Source organism: Zootoca vivipara, chromosome 2 (genome assembly GCF_965207765.1).
Source record: "Zootoca vivipara chromosome 2, rZooViv2.hap1.1, whole genome shotgun sequence".
NCBI lineage: Eukaryota > Metazoa > Chordata > Lepidosauria > Squamata > Lacertidae > Zootoca > Zootoca vivipara.
Window position 1 is genome coordinate 41,118,198 of NC_142584.1, and position 18,569 is coordinate 41,136,766.

The 18,569-nt window shown below is 42.6% G+C and overlaps 1 protein-coding gene and 1 pseudogene across 3 annotated transcripts in view; one reads left to right on the plus strand and one right to left on the minus strand.

Annotated features, from left to right (window-relative positions):
- Positions 1-18,569, plus strand: part of CACNA1A (calcium voltage-gated channel subunit alpha1 A) — a 272,529-nt gene that overhangs the window by 222,663 nt on the left and 31,297 nt on the right. For all 3 annotated transcript variants that reach the window (XM_088661718.1, XM_088661717.1, XM_088661716.1), the window contains 3 exons: positions 654-781; positions 4,006-4,102; positions 16,731-16,836. In XM_088661718.1, coding sequence (XP_088517844.1) covers positions 654-781; positions 4,006-4,102; positions 16,731-16,836 — 331 coding nt within the window. The remainder of the gene's footprint in view (positions 1-653; positions 782-4,005; positions 4,103-16,730; positions 16,837-18,569) is intronic.
- On the minus strand, positions 16,898-17,012 carry LOC132591806 (U4 spliceosomal RNA; annotated as a pseudogene).

Sequence of the window (18,569 nt, forward strand, 5' to 3'; positions counted from 1 at the left end):
AAGTTTTTTTGCCCTTCTGCAAACTTTGGGTTTTCTGTCACACCTAAGCCAATATTCAGAGAATTCAGTTAGCTGTTAGTATATGATTCTCTGCCATTTGCACTCTAGAGTCAGGGAAGGACCGCTTTTGAGTGAATTGCAGCTTCTTCCTTCATGTTATTGACATTTCTCAAATGAGGAACAGGCTGTTTGGTAGCTGTAAGAAGGACCTGCAGCTCCCAAGCATGATCTAGTGTGGCAGTGGTGGTTGCAACCAAAGGAGGTGGCTTGAGGTAGGCAGCAGCCTTTGCTTTATGGCAAATTGTATGTATGTGATAAGAGAGAATGTCAGCAGGTAAATGGTAAGTTGTATTGTTCTACTCACAAGTATGCTCATTTCAAGTTTTAAAATGTTACTTTTGTGCCTGCATATCTGCATATATAAGTTTCTTCATATTACCGTTGCTAATATGCAATGTGGGGGAGAGAGAGAGAGAGGCGAAGAGGTGTGAAACCATTTGCTATGTTAGTCCCTCTCTCTAGTTACTTGAGGTCACATAGACTCTGGGCCTAATCCTTGGTTTGCAGCAAGATTATAATTCTCAGCATTATTGAGCATTTCACCAGTTACTTAACATGTCTGTATCCATCTGTGTGCCTTCTTGATGTTGCAGATGTTGAACCTTTTTGTGGCTGTTATCATGGACAACTTTGAGTATCTGACGCGTGATTCTTCCATTTTGGGGCCCCACCATCTGGACGAGTATGTGCGTGTGTGGGCTGAGTATGATCCTGCTGCCTGGTAAGGACATGCCTACCTGGCCATTCCCAATACTGTACTCATAGCCATTGCCCCACACCAAGCAAAAGCTTGGGAAAGTGGATCAAATTGATCCATGCTTGGGGGAAACTCTCCTTAGTAAGGAAAACAGGGGCAGGGGATGGAGAAATAGTAGGCCTTAGAAGCTGGGCAGGGAGGCTACAGCTTAAGATTCCTGGGTTCTGATTCCAACTCTATTAGGAAAGAGATTTAGCAGTGTGAAAGCTAAGAGAACTATGCTCTCTACATTACTTTCACACAAGAAGTGCATTGGCTGGTAGGAGCATCGACTCCTGCATTTTTGTTCATCTCAGGAAGGGAAACAATATTTAGGACTACAAAAGAAAACTAGTCTTACGCTTGTTCTACTCTAACAGAGTGAAGATATGATGTCATATTGGTAGATACAGTCCTTATCTGTAATGATGTGAGAGAAAGGCAGAAGCCTAATCTGAGGCAGAGATTGGAGCCACTGCCCCTGTTTGCATGCAGCTCCATTGTGAGTCACCCACCTTAGCTGAGTTCCAGTCAGTGTGGATCTGTGGCCACTGCCACTCTGCCATTCCCATTCCTGTTGGCTAATTTCTATGGGTCTCACTAGGAATAAGAGATTGCAAGAAGCAGATATGGGGGGGTTTATCTCTGATTAACATTTCCTCTTTTAATTTTAGGTTTTTGCAGCTGGACTCTCTCAACTCCATACACACACACACCCTTACATTACCCCATATATTCAAAAGGGCCCCTTGTGCCCAGGGATACCTGTTGCCATTTCCCTGTTCTACCTAGTGGGCTATGTAGCCCCTACTGTAGGGAAACTGAGTAACATCACTAGTGTCACTTGAGCCAGACATGTGTATCTTCAGTGTATCTGAAGAAGTGTGCATGCACACGAAAGCACATGAAAGCCCAGAACAAACTTAGTTGGTCTCTAAGGTGCTACTGGACAATTTTTAATATATATATATATATTTATTTATTTATTTATTTATTTATTTATTTATTTATTGAGCCAGACAGTTATCTCAGTGAAGCTCCTGGTGGCGGCAGCTATGCTTCATGTTTTGTGTCATGTTAGTAGTATGTGAGCTAAAGAAGGCTAATTGTGGTACTGACTTCGAAGCCGTCACAAAACCTACCAGTGTTACGTATTGTTCAGCCATCAAAGAAATGTGCTCAGTAGCTCTGTTAGTTATAAATGACACACTTCTCAAATGTTGACTGTAGAGAGGTGTGTGTGTGTGTGTTTGTGTATGTATGTAAGGCAGAGAGAGAGAGAGAATGTGTATGTGTGTGCCTGCTAGGGCCTGGCCTACCATTCTGGTGTGTAACTATTCTTGTAATTTTTCATGGTTTGCTGGGGAGGAGGCCAAACACTCTGCTGCTGCAAGCAGGCACAGTCAGCAGAGTTGTGATAATTGGCACCTAACAGAAGGTCCACCCAGCGTTCTCTTGGTATCGTTTGTCACCCCTGTGCCCTGTTGAGAATGAATGCCCGTTGTGTCCAGGTTTAATGTGTTTGTTTACGCTGCCAGCCCTAACTGGCAAAGCCTGCCAAGCCCAGCTGAGGGAGTGTTCATCAGGGAGCCTGTGCCATGCAGGGGCAGGAAAACCAGGTCTGCCCCTGCCTGAGCACTGGTTTCTATGCATTTATTAATAAGGAAGGAAAATGTTGGAATGGGAAGCCCAGGGCTCCTAGAGTCCATGGCACAATGACTAGTTTAAAAGTGTCAATTGTGAGTTTCAGGAAGGCAGCAATGCCTAATGGAATAAATACCCAAGTTGGGACCCCAGCTCACCTTGACACATGATCTTTGATAAATCTCACCATGCTGCCTAGTTGTGTGTCATTCCCCTATCCTCCTATCACCCTATATATTAATGAAAATGGTACTGGCTCATCTTCCTTCCCAGTACTGATGGAGAACCCAATAGAGCTGCAGCAAAACCTGGGCTGCACAGCTCTGAGAGGCCCCTTTCCTCCTGCTGCCGCCAATGGGAATGTACAGTTTCTCCATAGGCCCTGTGGGGGGTGGTATGGCTGGACTGAAGGTCTCTAGCCAGCAGTCCTGCTATGTTCTGTGTGTTCATGACAGTGTATGTGTTTCTCTTGCCCTGTAGCGTCTGCACTAACCCCCGTGTATTCTTCTTGCAGTGGCCGAATTCATTATAAGGATATGTACAGTTTATTACGTGTAATATCTCCCCCCCTGGGCTTAGGCAAGAAATGCCCTCATAGGGTTGCTTGCAAGGTTTGACTTACACTAAAACCTGCTAGCATCAACGGAATGAATGTTGCTTATGATTTCTTTAATATATATATTTCATATATATATATATATCTATATATATCTGTACACATACCTATCTATATATATTGCACTTTCAAGAGTAATTTAATGTAATTAGCCAACAGAATGCGTGAAATGATGCTGCCACCCAGACCAGTAACGCATGGAGCATACCGGTTACCTTGAACCATCTCTTGCTTGCTGTTAGCTGGAGCTAGGCCTGGAGGGTTCTATGAGTCTCTCTCTCTCTACTCACCTCCACCACTCTCTGCACATTAATACTTCATTTGGGGAGGACAGAGACTCCATTGACACCTCTGCCATTTCCCCCCCTCCCCTCCCCACTTCTTTCCACCCCCCTTTCCCTCCACCGTCTCTTCCTGCACTCTGCCCTCCTCCCACATTGGCAAAGAGGGGCTTTCTCATCTCAATCTGTCTTTCTCTTTCTCTCCTTCTTTCTGTGGATCTTCATTACTAAGAGGACCTGACTCTGCACTCCTTGGCTCTATAAGCCCATGGAGGATTGTGGTCTGCATTTATAACCTGAGGCTGAGTAAACTAGACGGAGGCACATGCTTAAGTTAAACCTCTCCCTGTTGCAGTGGGAACGCTAGCTCTGTAAGTACGGAGCTTGCACTTAAGCATTTTGCTGGATCACAGCCACAGTTTGAGGAGCTATCTTTCTACTCCCAGTTGTCCATGAAGATCAAGCATATTTGAACTCTTGGCTGACAAGCAGCACAATAATCTTTACATTTTTATCTTCCATTTTTTTCTTTTCCAATTGATTTCCAATATTTTTCTCTTCTTTGCATCTCTCTCTCTTTTCTATTTTTCTGTGTATTTTTTCCTTTTTTAATTATTATTAATTTTTTTTTGTTGTTTTTATTTTTATTTTTAATTTTTTGCTCCCAGGGGCCGGATGACTTTCATGGACATGTATGAGATGCTGAGACACATGTCTCCACCCCTGGGGCTAGGGAAGAAATGCCCTGCCCGTGTTGCTTATAAGGTAGAATAATTTTTAAGAAATAAACAAGGCATATTTCAAGTTAGCTTCATTTTTAATTATTTTTTTTCAACAACAAAAATACAAAAGCTATAATTTTTGTACATTTCTTCCCCCTTCTCAATACAATTTCTTGAGCAGTAACAGTGTGTCCGTTCAGTACCGTTAGCGTTTCATGTTTCAGAGACTCCATTATGGCCAATAAATGTTGGGTGGGTAAGAAACAACTCCAAGGTGCATGATCCTACTCAAAATCCTCCATCAAAGTGCCACCACCCTGTCCTCCTGCATCTAGCAGAAGAGACATTGCTTTAAAAATGTTTCACCTCCCATTCCCTTTGCCACCCTCCCCAAACAATTTAAACAGCTGTGATTGCTCTGAAACTATCCAGCCAATACAGATACCCCAAATGAACTGGGAAGACAAAGCCGGAAGGGGAAGAGAGACCAAAGATCCAAAACACATTTAATGGCACTGGTATGAGTGCTTTTGAACAGGCCAATGTGTCTGCTTCTAGTGCGGGGAGTCAAAATGATACTAGTCACCCTTACCTGCATTCTCCAGAAAGAACTGGTGCCATTGGATTGAAATATTTTCTAAATAAGTAAAATGCATAGCCCTGTGCATCTATTCATCAGTTTTTCTCTACCTGGGCAACCTTTCCTTTTGACCTATAACACTGTAGTGGAGCTCCTGAATCTCTGTTAAAATCTAGTTAACCACATTGCAGGAGTAGGTTGCAGCATAGTACATATGACATGTTGATGAGTCTTTCGGTGTCAATATAGGGAACACTGCAGAGAAAATTATTGTTATACCCATTAGTTGAAAGCATATGATGCACTTGAACTGCCCATATACAGTATGCAGGTGAACAATGTAGCATATAACTAGAAGTTTGCCCACACTCATCCATTTCAGACAAAAATCCCCCCCATGAGATGAAGTTTCTGTGGTTCCCAACTTTCTGAATGCACCTCACATATTCAGCAGTATCCAGGACCCAAAATCTCCTGGTGTCTTTCACGGCATGAACAGAGCTCTCCCAGGAATTCCTGATCAACCTCCTGTAAGTAGTGTGAAATGTGGGGGTGGCACAGGTAGCACAAGGGCAGAAGCACGTTATTCAGACTCCATGCCCTGGTTCTCAGTGATGAGGTAATCATAGCTGCCAAGTTCTCCCTTTTTTTAAGGGAAATTCCATTATGCTGAATAGGCTTCCTCGCGAGAAAAGGGAAAACTTGGCAGCTATGGAGGTAATTTGCAGGGATGAGTTAATTTCCTTGTATCTGGGTTTAGATTATCTAGATAAATTCCAGATAAATTTCACAATATTTCAAAACAGCAGGAAATTAAATGTGAACAAGATAGTAAGAAAATCACAAGATAGTAAGAAAATCACTGTCCTCATAATTTTTCCCTCTGTCAAATGAACACTGACTGAGGGTCAAAGTAGATGTGACTTTATTCATGCATTTTCTCTGTTATGCTCGCTTTAAAAAATATAAGCAGCTAACGCAGAGGGAGGAGCTGGATCAAAACCATGAGGGACACTTTAAGCTTTTGCCCCTGCTATGGTCCAGATCAGAATCTCCCCATCCCATTGCCCCCGTCCCCATCCGCAATCCTAAACCAACTTGGGGGCCCTCCATACTGCTATTTCTGGGGTTGTTGTTTTTTTAAAAAAAACAACAACAACCAAGTATATCAGGTTAAATAAGTGAATTTACAGCTGCAGCATTGGTTAACTGGAGAAAATATTCGCTGGGAGTGAGTACCTGAGCTTCTTGGTGCCTTGTTTGTTCTCCTGTTTTGTTGTCTCTTAGACAGCTGAGGTTCATGTTAAGTGCTGTAAGGACTGGGACCCGTGCCTGAACCAGAGGGGTTCTGGCTCAGTCTTGTAAGCTCTTACATCAGCTTCTGTCTGTGTCAAGAAACATAAAAGCCCAGGAACATTTGTGCAGCAAATGGTATCATCCCTTAAGGAGCTCCATTGGGAGTTCCCAGGGCGTTTTTCCCCCCAGCCAGAACTCAGTTCCGGCGCCTCTCTTTTGGGCTCCATTGCCATTCTAAGAGAATGAGGGAGGTGTTCGTGGTGAGTTCTGGCACCTCTTTATAAGAATAGCACTGTGAGTCCCAAGGACAAAGGCAGTGCCCCCATCTATCCCCACCCCCCTGCATCCTGGAGACTTTGGATACAGTGGTACCTCAGTTCACAACCACAATTGGTTCCGGAAGTCTGTACTTAAACTGAAGCGTACTTAACCTGAAGCGAACTTTCCCATTGAAAGTAATGGAAAGTAGATTAATCCGTTCCAGACGGTCTGCGGAATACTTAAACTGAAGCGTACTTAACCTGAAGCGAACTTTCTGCATTTCACTTGTTGCTGCATTAATATGATAATGCAATTTAGTATTAAATTGCTGATAATGCAATTTAGTACTAAAGGATAAATTTAGGAAACAATACTGAATAATGAAAAGGTGTAAAGTTGCATAGGATTTTGAATGATGGTCCTTTTTCAGTACACTAGACTATGCTACCCATGTTAAGCCTGCTCACTCACCAACCTGCCATTTGAGCTTGTGGGAATCATTGTCCGGATTAGAACACATGGCATATGACTTGCAGGTGTTAGTGTGCCTGACACTTGAAAAACATCTGTCTGGAAATGAATTGAAACTGTTAGAATTGGGCTTGTATTATGAGGGTCTTCACAGAGTTTCATTATGGTTTAAATGCCAGTTTACTAGTTTAGACTTTTGTGCAAGACAGACAGCATTCACCTTCAGGTGCCAGTTAACTAGAGCCTAGAAGTATAGGACTATACTCATTACCTCTTTACACATGTACAGGCTAGCAACGGAACACATGCCCAGGTAGAGCTCCTTCTGGGTAAAAGTTAGACTCAAGTCTTGGGCTCTCTCCACCAACTTGCCTATGGGTTGCAGTTCATTCTGCAGTTGGGATTGCTCTCTCATGCCCTTCCGGCTGCCCATAAAAGAATAAGGGAGGTGGGGAAGTTCTTGTAGTTGTTCTAATGGCTCTTTTGATCTCTTTGCATAACTTAAAACAGACACCCATGCCTTTTCAGTGCTTCTGCCTCCATAACGGTGTAACTTCCTACAAAAGAACACAACCTAAGGGGAAGTAGTTCACTACTCTTAACCAGAGACGAATTAACAGCAACTAACCTTTTTCTCTGCCCCCTTCTCTCTGCTGCTCCATGCCTCCTTCTCTGTCAATGCAGTTCTAACCTATCAGAAGCTTTTCCCTTCTGCTCCTCCATAACTTCATACTCTAACCCTAAACCTTTTATACATCTCAGCAGCTGATCATCAAGCTACATCTTCTTTCTCCTTTTCTTCCCAAAGTCTACCACTCATACCCAGAGCTTCCCCTCTCACATTTTCTATGTTATGTGTGTGACATCTCCTTCACCCTTCCGAACCATTGGGTTTCTATTGCTGGTTCATGGCACAGCTATTGAAAAGCTCACTGTCACTTGAAAGGGTCTTTGGATTCTGCAAGTTTAGTGTGGAGAGAAGGGGGAAGATATAAAACTGCCAGCTTTATCAGTGGGGATAGACTCTGTAGTAAAGGTTTCAGTGCAGTCTGATGCCACAGAAACTGTGGAGTGAAGATGCCACAATATGATGAGAAATGTAGGAAGATTTGGGGAGAGGGTACTCACATCCACCCAAGCAAGAGCAGTAAGTAAAGATGAATGTTTGAAAGGGCCATGGTGAGTAGGAGGCAGTAACTGAAATAGGTTTTTCAGATGAAAGATCATACTACTGTATCCTGATGGCAGACAGCAAGTAATACTTCCTTCAGACTATAATATCAGACCAGTCGTTGCACTGAAACATACGTGAAATGATCAGAGTGCTGGGAGAGACAAGGTCAGTTTGCTCACATGGCTCTGCCAATGGAAGAACCTCATGGGAGGAGTGAATTACACAGCTATGCTAGTGCCACCACACCTTTCTGATCTCTGGTGCTTGTGTGGTTCTACACATGTAATTCTACCCGTCCCACATGGTTCCTGCGTTTTTAGGTTAGCAAAGTGGAAGCCATAAGAGAAGTGTGATCAGTCTCCAACTGCATCTTGCTACTGAAGTAAACATGACAGCTCTTTCAACCTCTTGGTAGGTCCTTTTTGTGATATGTTTTAATTTGGGTTTAGGAGCAGGGGGAGGGTGTTATTCTTCTTTTAGAATGATCATAATCTTAGTGAGAAAACATGAATTTCTCAGCCAGTTTGATTGCATCTTATGAGTTGAACATGCTTAATAGAGACGATATGTATAAATGAAAAATTACTTTAAAGCAGTAAGTCTGATGGAGAATACTGCATGCAGACTAAACTTGAAGAAGTAACAATAATCACTCTGAAGTTTTGATACTACTGTGACTACTACAGTAGTCTTGAGGAGGATGTGATTTTTTTGAGAAGCAGAGAGAGGTGTAATGGGCAAGAGGAGGAAGAGAATTCCATTCATTGGGGGAAGCAAATGAGAAGAATCAAAGACAAGACATAGCCAAGACTATCTGTGACTTAAAACAAAATAAGATAATTATCCAGAGCATTATGACATATAAAGAAGTTAAATAAGGACGGACAAGACTGGGAAGAGTTTTGAAGAGCTGAGAAGTTAAAGCATCAACTGAGAGACGTGTAAATTTTGGTGAGGTTAAAATATAACACCTACCTGAATTAGAAACAGAACATTTGAGAATGAGAGAGGACAGTAAAAAAGAACACTTGAGACAATGAAATTAGGAATGACAAGTATATTATTTGTCAGATGAAGAAACAGAAGGTTTGCAGGACAAGACAACAAATTCTATATAGTGTATTTTAAGATAAACTTGAATGTCGTTTGCATAAAGATGATCATTGAAATCAAACTGTTCTGTCAGAGATACAAAATTGCAATGGCCGGTTCTTCATATTGAACCAAATAAAAACTTTGTGAGCTGGACATTTCAACAAGGATCATTCTATCATGATGTATAAGGCAGACACCAAAATCAATGTGATCTTCTCATTCTTCTCAGCCTCCTAGTAAGTAGAACCATCTAGATCAAGAAAGGTTAACCAAAATTTTATTAGATTTTATAAGCTGTGCCAAAAGTTATGACAATTTCAAAGTCACAAAAAATATAATTAAATTTAAAAACATTACGATCAAATACAGAATCAAGGACCAAAAATTATTGAGTTCATCTTACAATGAAGTTTTCACTTCAGCTATATATTCAGCTATGTTTCATGCACAAATATCTGTCTGATCTTTGCAGGACAGGCAAAATCTGGATATGATGTCAGGCTCTCACCTGTCCTGTGACTTTAGGTTTCTCTTTAAATTTCAGCTTTCTTAAAAGTGAGCCCAGTAATTCATTCCTGCAGTTTATTCATCACATAATAATATAGCAGACAAAATAACTCTCAAGTTTCAGTGCAGTATAGATGTGACCACACTGTCTGCCTACACGAAGTTGGAGAAACACTCCACACACAAACAATTTGTCATTCATCCATACACACTGCCCAGGCTTCCGCCCCAGGAATGTCACTTCAGTGCTGCTAACGCAGAGTTTGACTTCACCCCTGGATATGCGCTTCATTGACTCGCAAGACTAATGGATGCCAACATGGAGAATGCTCTCATCCTGCACAGATGCAGGGAGGATATGTTGTCTGTAAACACAAGTATCTTCTTCCATAAGTTGGAGTTACTGCTGTGCCAACGGCACATAGAATCCTGAACATCTTTGACATTATTAAAAAAACAAAAACATGCTGAACATGATAAATATGCAGATCATAGATTTTAAGCTAATTAAGTTCATCCATTGTAACAGGAACAAAGATAATGCAGGTATGTACCTTTCACACTGATTTTTTCTGTCACTTTTCGAGTGGCAGAAGCTATTAGCATGCGATTTCCATGTAATTCAAGATTCACACCCACTTTTAGTATAAATTGTCTTGCTTTGTTAATTATGGGCATGTCAATAGGCTCCGTGAGGAGACCCTGATTTATAAACCAGTGCCTCTGTGTAATCTCCAAAAGAGTGCAAGTCTGCCAGCAACTCCATAAGGAATTGAATGTTGACTTTCGTTGAACCATGACTGTTTCTGAGATTTGGGCTAAAAGTGAAGCTGAATTTGTCACATTCATACTGGTTCTTAACAACTACCCCAGTTCTTAATGATTGCTTCAAAAACTGATGCTAATATTTTGACCCCACACATGGAGGTTACAAGAATGCTTTCTAGTTTGATTTTGTCTTACGTTGATCTCAGCACACCTACAATGTGGGTCAGACAATTAAATCTTCACATGAAAGCTGCTGGAAAACGTATTTGCCAGTCATTTGTCAGTTAGCTGGCTTGAACAAGTGAAGAATCTCCATGGTAGTTGCTCTCAGGAAAATAAATTATCCAGTCACTGCTTTGCACCACCAGACTACCGGTACTTTGCCAGCTTATATTTGAATAGAAAATCAGGTCCTCAATCTTCCTACAGTTTGATTAAAAGGAAGAAGAGGCCAAATGGCTGGCAGGCTGCCTATTTATCTTGGCACTGAGCGCAGGGTCAAGTGCCACCGTTGGACAGTTGTTCCCATGCCCAGGGGAAAACCCACAAGGCCCTGCTGCCATTGGTCAATTTGGCAGCAGAGAACAATCCAGCCTGCCATATGCCAATTCACGAGAGTGGCTTGGGGCCTGCCTGCAAAGCTGCCCATCCCAGAAGGGCAATGGACTGTCTCTTCAATGCAAATCTCCATTTTTTTGCTGTACTAACCTGCCATTGGTGATTGCTTTGGATTTGAAGAAATTACAACATACACACTTAAAAAAAAAACAACGAAAAAACCCTGCCCAAACCTTTAAAGAAAGTTCTCATCTATAGGACCACTATAAGCAGAACTGCAACCTGATATTGTTACTGTTGAAATTCCAAATTCTGTTCCTCTATCATTGGTGGGAAACCAAGTGTTCTCTTTCCACTCATCTTTTCGTCACAGCTCTTGAGTTCTTGGATACTTAAATGCTCTCTCAGTATTGCCTCTCATCTCCTTTCGCTCAGTTCCTGCAGCCAAAGAGGCAGAAGAGTTCGTAGGCTGATAACACTGTATAACGATTTTTGACAAAAGTCATGCCTCTGAGATAAAAGTAGCCATTTCTTATAGATTTTGAGGTGCTGAATACGAATATGACAATGAAAATGCAAAATCGGCTACAGTTTCTTAGAGATCTGCAATCATTTATTATAATTTGAGTATGACTATATGCTACTAAATGGAAATGTGAGTTATTTGGCTTGAATATATACTATAACTAAAGAAGCAATACATTGGCTAGTGGAATGATATGGAAAGAGGGCACGTGAAAGGTAAAAAAATGTGCTTTAAAAAACCCAGCCACCAGTTAACATCTAGAAGATTTGAAAGGCTACAAAGAAAATGTTGTCCTGCCCTTTCAGGCACATAACACATTTATAGTCAGCTCAATGTTGAATATATTTATATATATCTATGAACACTCTGGATTTCATGTGCTTACCTGATTTACTTGGATTGGAAATGGCTTTTCGAGGTCTTAGGCAGAAGTTTACCCCCATCAGCTGCTTCTTCATCCTTTTAACTGCATTTGCAAGTAAATGAACTTGGGGCATTCTATGTACAAAGCATATACTCCACCACTGACCTATATCCTGTCTCCTGGAACAGTAAAGCTACAGCCTGTGAGTACCAACAAACTATACTGTATTGCCATACTTGCTAAGGTGCTGATACAGATGGGGGCCCCTCCACACAAATTAAATATTCTGTGACAGTCATAGTAACTGCAGTTTGCTGCACACAAATGTCAAAAGGGAGCATTGCAGGGGGTTGAAGTAGATTGCCCTTTGGGTCCCTTTCAACTCTACAATTCTATAAAAAAATGCAAAATTGGAGTAAATCAAGTCTATCTAGCCCAAATGAGTGACAGAAGGTATTGGGCTAATGCCTTTCCCAGCTTATGTTTCCTGGGACCCTTCAACCACAAATGCCAGAGATTGAATCCAATACTTTCTGCTGGCAAATAATTTGTTGTACTACTACGCTAAGCCCTTTTTCCCACCTAGAGGGAAAGTCATCCTTGGTATCTAACTACTTTCATGCTCAGTTAATTGTGACAACCCCAGGATAAGAAAAACAACCACAACTCAACTAAGTACATGCTGGTCAGAGAAGAACAAAATTCCTTAGGAGGAATTTGAAGAGACTTGGTGGTATTGCAGTTGGGGTGCAGGCTGCATTTGCAGAATACCTCTTGCATTTTTGCTATTCTTCAGACAGGAGGCACAAGTGACCATGTTTTGAAAATGCCACCACTATGCTAACTTCTCAACGAAATATTGAAATCTAGTCCTAAGTTGTGGAGAGTCACAGGAAGATATGGAACCATTGTGAGTCCGCACTGCAGTCCATCCGTCCGGTCATGGGATGATTTGCAAGGATCATGTTATGGCTGGAGAAGAGCAGCACACTGATGAATCATTTTTGAATGGGAGCAAAAATCTAATTAGCCTTGATGCAGATGGAGTTGTTAAAAGTGGTTATTGGCAGTATTAAGCTCATCATATAAGGCCAAGCAATTAGGTAGGACGGGGTAAAAAATCTAGTACCCTCCAGATGTTTTTGGACTATGGTTCCCATCATCCCTGACTATTAGCAATAGCTGCCTTGGGGAGTTGTAGCCCAAAAACATCTGGAGGGTTCTACATTGACTAGCTTTGGTGTAGGGAAGCTTCGTTTGTACCATGTGGACTTTTTACATAAGGAAAAGTGCATTAGACCCTGGTAGCCTGGTAAGGCATCTGGTTTCAAAGGAGACTGTATGCAGGAGCTTGCATTTGGGTGTCAGGAATCCCAGATTAGCATAGGCTTGGTGAAAGGAGGATGAAGAGATGGGAGAAGGAATGTGGTGTGTGGAGCTCAAGGTAAATGAACTTTAGGCTAGAGGCCTTGGTTGGTGTCAAGACTCATAGGTCTCATTCCTAGCTGTGCCATTTCCATATCTGTGCTTTACTTCCCAGCTTTACAAAACCCTTTGAGTAAAAATATTGTTTTCAGTGCAATACACTGTAATAATCTCTCTCCTCTGTAATGGCCCACTCCTCTGTAAATCTTCCATGTCCTTTCCATTTGCTACCATTGTCCATACATCCCTTGGTTCATTCAACCATGGCATCAGCTGTCCAGAAAACCAGAGAGAGATAAATTTGTTCTGCGGTTCCCTTACATATTTGTGGGGAAGAGAATTGGGGTTTCGGAGTGCCATATCTGCCCTGGTAAAGAATTGCTGCCTGTATCCATCCACCCCCACCATTATCCCTTATTCACTGTTGCTGTCCCTGATCATACAGAGATCTCAGGATTTCTTCTGCATGAGACAGCAATCCAAGGGACCCAATTCTCCTATGGAATTGGCATTTTCATAATCATTAGCCTACATACACTATGGCTAACATGATTTGGCTCTTTCATCTCCCTTACAGTTGCAATCCATGCTTGCTCCAGTGCATGGAAAAGCTAGGGTGCTGTCCCCAAATAAGCGCACAGTGAATTCTGTGCCATTGAAACACACACACAAGCACACAAACAGAAATTCAAATTCAGTAGGCGGAAACTACAAACTATAAGTGGATTTCTTTATGAACAATACAAATACGTATGAATATTTCTATAACATTTTGTATTTGTTTGGGTTTGCATTGAGATATTTTGGGTCACTACAATAAATTCTTCAGGGAATTGAATGCAGCAAAACAATAGAGGGAAAGTGGGTATAGAATGACTCTGGAAGAAGGGCTTGTGGCATGGGTGTGGGGAGGAGGGGAGCCACAAGCAACTGCTGCACTCAGGCCTAATATCACAGTTTGTGATACCAGAATAAGAATAGCTGCAGTGTGGTAACATTTAAAGGAAGATTCTGTGGGTGGAAGCTGCAAGGTAGCTTACAAACCCATAACAGTTCTGCAGGTCCTGGGACAGGTCACTGCTCCTGTGGGAGGTAACTATGCTGCTGGCCCCATCCATATGAATCCATTGTTACTAGAGGTCAGCCATGGTATAGCAGTTCCTATGCCATTCATAAAAGCAAAGTAACACTCGGGGTTTATCCACACTTTTATTTCCTCTACTTCTTCCAGGCAAAGTCTGTGCTTTAAAACACCGCATTCAAGTGCTCTCTCTTTTTTTTGCCCCATCGCTTTCCCTGCAAAACCCCGCACTTTAAAGCTCAATCAGAGCAAAGAGCAATCTGCTGGGAAACCCAAATTGATGCTTGCTCTGATTGGGTTCTAAAGAGCAGGTTTTCACAGGGAAAGCTTCGGGGGGGGGGGGCAGGGACCCAACAATTCTTGGACGTGGAGCTTTTGAGTGCAAACCTGTGTCTGGAAAGAGCAGGAGAAATGGTAACTGTGGATAAAGTCTTGTAGACTGCCAGAATCCTGAGGGTTTATCCACACTTTCTCTTGTCCTGCTGCTTTCCTCCAGGGAAAACTGCTCTTTAGGGCTCAATCAGAGCAAATAACAATTCGGATTTTCCCCAAATTTCCATTTTTTCCAATCTATTGCTAAAGAGCATGTTTTCCCTTGGAAAGGAACAGGGCAAAGGAAAACTTCTTGGACCCATGCTTTCTATGCACAGCACAAGTGGAAGAATTGACAAACCCTGAGTGAGGTAGTCACCAAGAGGTGTGGCTATTGAGTTCTGGTTGTAAAGCAAAAATATAATTTCTACAACTACTGTTAAACCTTTGGTCAACTGCAAAAAAGTCCAGAGAGTCCAAACCCAGTCCTCTGTGAATTCTGAATGCATTGCAAAAGGTCTAAGGGATGAGAAGGAAAATAAGGTTGCTTCATCTTGTTTTATGAGGTGCCTCACCTTTGGGATCCACAACAGATCCTGCATATGGCCCAAAACAAAGGCTTGACTCTGCAAGATCTTCTGACAGGTTGAATTAAGTTATGTGACAGGAATGGATTTGATGCACAGGCCATGTACCTTGTTCATGGACAGCTCAGAAACACAAGGTAATGTGAAGGCACAGGCAGCATTCTTACCAAATTGCCAAAGAGGAGGAAATTCTGAATACCCAAGTACGAAGCACTGAGGAAGATCTGTTCAGTCTAATGCAGGCTGCTCTCCCAAGATTTACAGGTTTTCTGGACATCAGATTCCTGAGGGATCTTCCTACTTAACGTGTCATCATCATTATCATCACCATCATCTATATGTGTGTCTCCCTCTTTCTTTCTCCTCTTCCTTCAGAGTTTTTGATCTCATCTGTCATTCTGTGCACCTCTGTTCAGTGACATCCACTTAATGAACCCCAAGGACCCTGACCGTCTAACCCCCATTTCCATTGGTCCTATCTCAGCTAATGCACTAGCTGGTCAAGCCCCACCCTGAGCATCTTGTGTGATCTCCAGCCCACAGCCTTGGCTCAGGAATGGCACATGGCCCATAGTCTGTCAATTTCATTTCTTTCTTTTCTACCTTAAGGACGCACCCATTTTTTGCACCAAGAGCCCACAATCCGGATCTCTCCCTTAGAGCAATCTATACCAGAGCTATGAATGAGTCTCAACGTGTTCTCTGTGCATGCTTTTGCACTGTGCTGCATGTTGCATGCTCTTTTTGCATGCTCTAGTCTTGCGCATTTGATGAAACCTGCTCTGTTGAATGTGTGCATTCTTCTTGGACCCTATCCCTTTACCACTGCTGTCTACTGCTGTCTTGGATAGATGGGATTTTATTTGAGATTTTCCTTTGTTTTACACTTTTTTACTTTTATATAGACAATGAGCTTTTTGGGGAGAACTCTGTGGAAGTTCAGAAGAGGATACATTCTGGAGAGGAGAGATTACATCATGAGAGATTTAGTTGGATAGGACACATGGGACTCATCTACAGCTAGGGGATGAGAGTAGCTCTAGTGACCCAAGCTAGGAGTCTAGAATATTCCTATTTCTGAAAACTGATTGGGATACAGTGGGCTAGAACAGAAGCCAGGAAACTGTCTCCAAGTCTAATGCAGACAACATAAGGGTCTCCTTGCAGAGGCCTTCAGACTACAATCATCTCTGGCTAAAGTCATTGGCAAAAACCCAGTAGATAATCTTGCAGAATGTTAAAGGTAAATCTCAGTGGAATGAATTTCTAAGCAACATGTTTAGGAGTGCAACCAGGTCCATACAGTTATTATGGGGTTATTTCCGGGCCCTTCTTCTAGTAGCTGATGTGGAATCCACATACTTTGTGGAATCCACAAAGAAAGCAGTTGGGTGAAAGCAAAATAAGCAGATGGGTGAAAGCAGTTGGGTGAAAGCAAAATAAGGTGTGATGAGAGCCGAGTATTCAGATATTAACATATTGCAACTAGGCTTTGGTCCTCATGAAATTGGGTGGGAAGTGAGGTTAATTCATGAGTAGGAGGATTCGATGCAAGACAAAGTGATTGAACTCAGAGTTCTCCCCAGAGCTCATATACTCCTCTGTGCATGATAACCTGGGTGGTGGGGAGTTGTGAGATGACACCTTTCTGCTTGGGTTTCTGCAGAGACTACTTCGTATGGACCTGCCTGTGGCAGACGACAATACAGTCCATTTCAATTCTACCCTCATGGCGTTGATCCGGACTGCACTTGACATCAAGATTGCCAAAGGCAAGTGACACCCCCATAAACACAGCAAGAGAGAGCAGTTTCTTTCCTGACAGATTAGAGAATTCTGGGGAATTAAATTAAATATTGGAAAGAAAAGCCTGGGGAAAGTTTTCAATTAGCAATAATTTTGCCTCAGATTAACCTCATTAGCTACACTACTACCACTGAATAATAATAATAACAACAACAACAATAACAATAATAATTTATTATTTGTACCCCGCCCATCTGACTGATTCTCCCCAGCCACACACTGGGTGGCTTCCAATCGAATATTAAAACAATATAGCACAATTATAGTACCTGCTAGTTCTTTTATATAGACGATACATTATACATAATATGTATGCAAATGCCTATAGGAGAAACAAGGCTCCCTGGACCAGATATTCCCCAGGGAGGAGGAGTAAGGGGTAGGCATTCTGCCTCTTAAATTGATCAAACTTCCCAGTACCAGCCTATGCATGAACAGGGCCGTCTTAAGCGCCCCTGGCGCCGTGATGTGCCGGATCCCTCCGGCGCCCTCCCGCCCCATTTCCCAGCGCGGTGGGCGCCGAGCGCAGCACAGCTGCCACAGGCACTGTTGCGCGGCGGGCGGGCGGGCAGGCGCAGCGCAGTTGCCGTGGGCGCAGCTGCGCGGCGGACTGGCCGGCCAGCGGGTGTGCACAGCTCGCGGCGCCCTCCTGGTGGGCCAGCGCAGTGGTGCCCTGCGCCACCCAGCCTGCACATAGGGCCGGCCCTGTGCATGAAGAAGGCAGTTATGTTAAAGACCCATCAGAAGAGTGATACTGCCTTTAAAACCAAGGAACATTTCACTGTAGAGTTTTACACAGGATGAAATGTACTTGTCATTATTAAAAGCTCCAAGGCCCCTTTTCTGACTCGCTTGGGTTGGAGATCTTTCTGGTTATTTTTATTTGTCTCCTTGCCCCACCCAGGTGAGGTCAGGGAGCACAGAAACCTCCCATGGAGCAGAATGCCCCAGAGTGCATTCCACATCTCTCAGGAAGACTTCTCCTAATATGCAGATAAGGGTTGCAGAACCTGTGGCCTTCCAGATACTGCTGGACTCTGACTCAGCTTCAGCCAATATGGCCAATGGTCAGGGATGATGGGAGTCCAGCAACATATGGAGGTTCCCCATCTCTGATCTACGTGCAAGGAGTCATCTTACTGAGTGGTATGGAATGCACCCTGACCAAAAACAATAATAATGATGTAGAATATTCTGATACAGTGGTACCTCTACTTATGAATAACTCTACTTACGAATGGAGCTCTGTCCGCCATCTTGGATGCGATTTAGATAGGATTTTTTCTACTTACGAATTTTTAGATAGGGTTGCTTCGACTTATGAATTTTTTCTCCCAATGCATTCCTATGGTATTCGACTTACAATTTTTTTCTACTTACGAATGTGCGTTCGGAACGCATTAAATTCGTAAGTAGAGGTACCACTGTATAGAACTTTAGAATGTTAAGGAGAAAACTTCTAGAATCCTCTCTGACTTGCCAGCTTTCTGTGTACCAGGAAATGTTGAGGTCAGCAATGGTCAAACATACCAACTATCACCTACAATGTGAAGTGTGATTTATTCAACTCTGATATAGATTGGCTGTAACAGCGACGGGGCACATCCATACCATACATTTAAAGCACATCCAATGCACATTTAAAGCACACAACTTCCCCCAAAGAATCCTGGGAACTGTAGTTTGTTAAGGCTGCTAG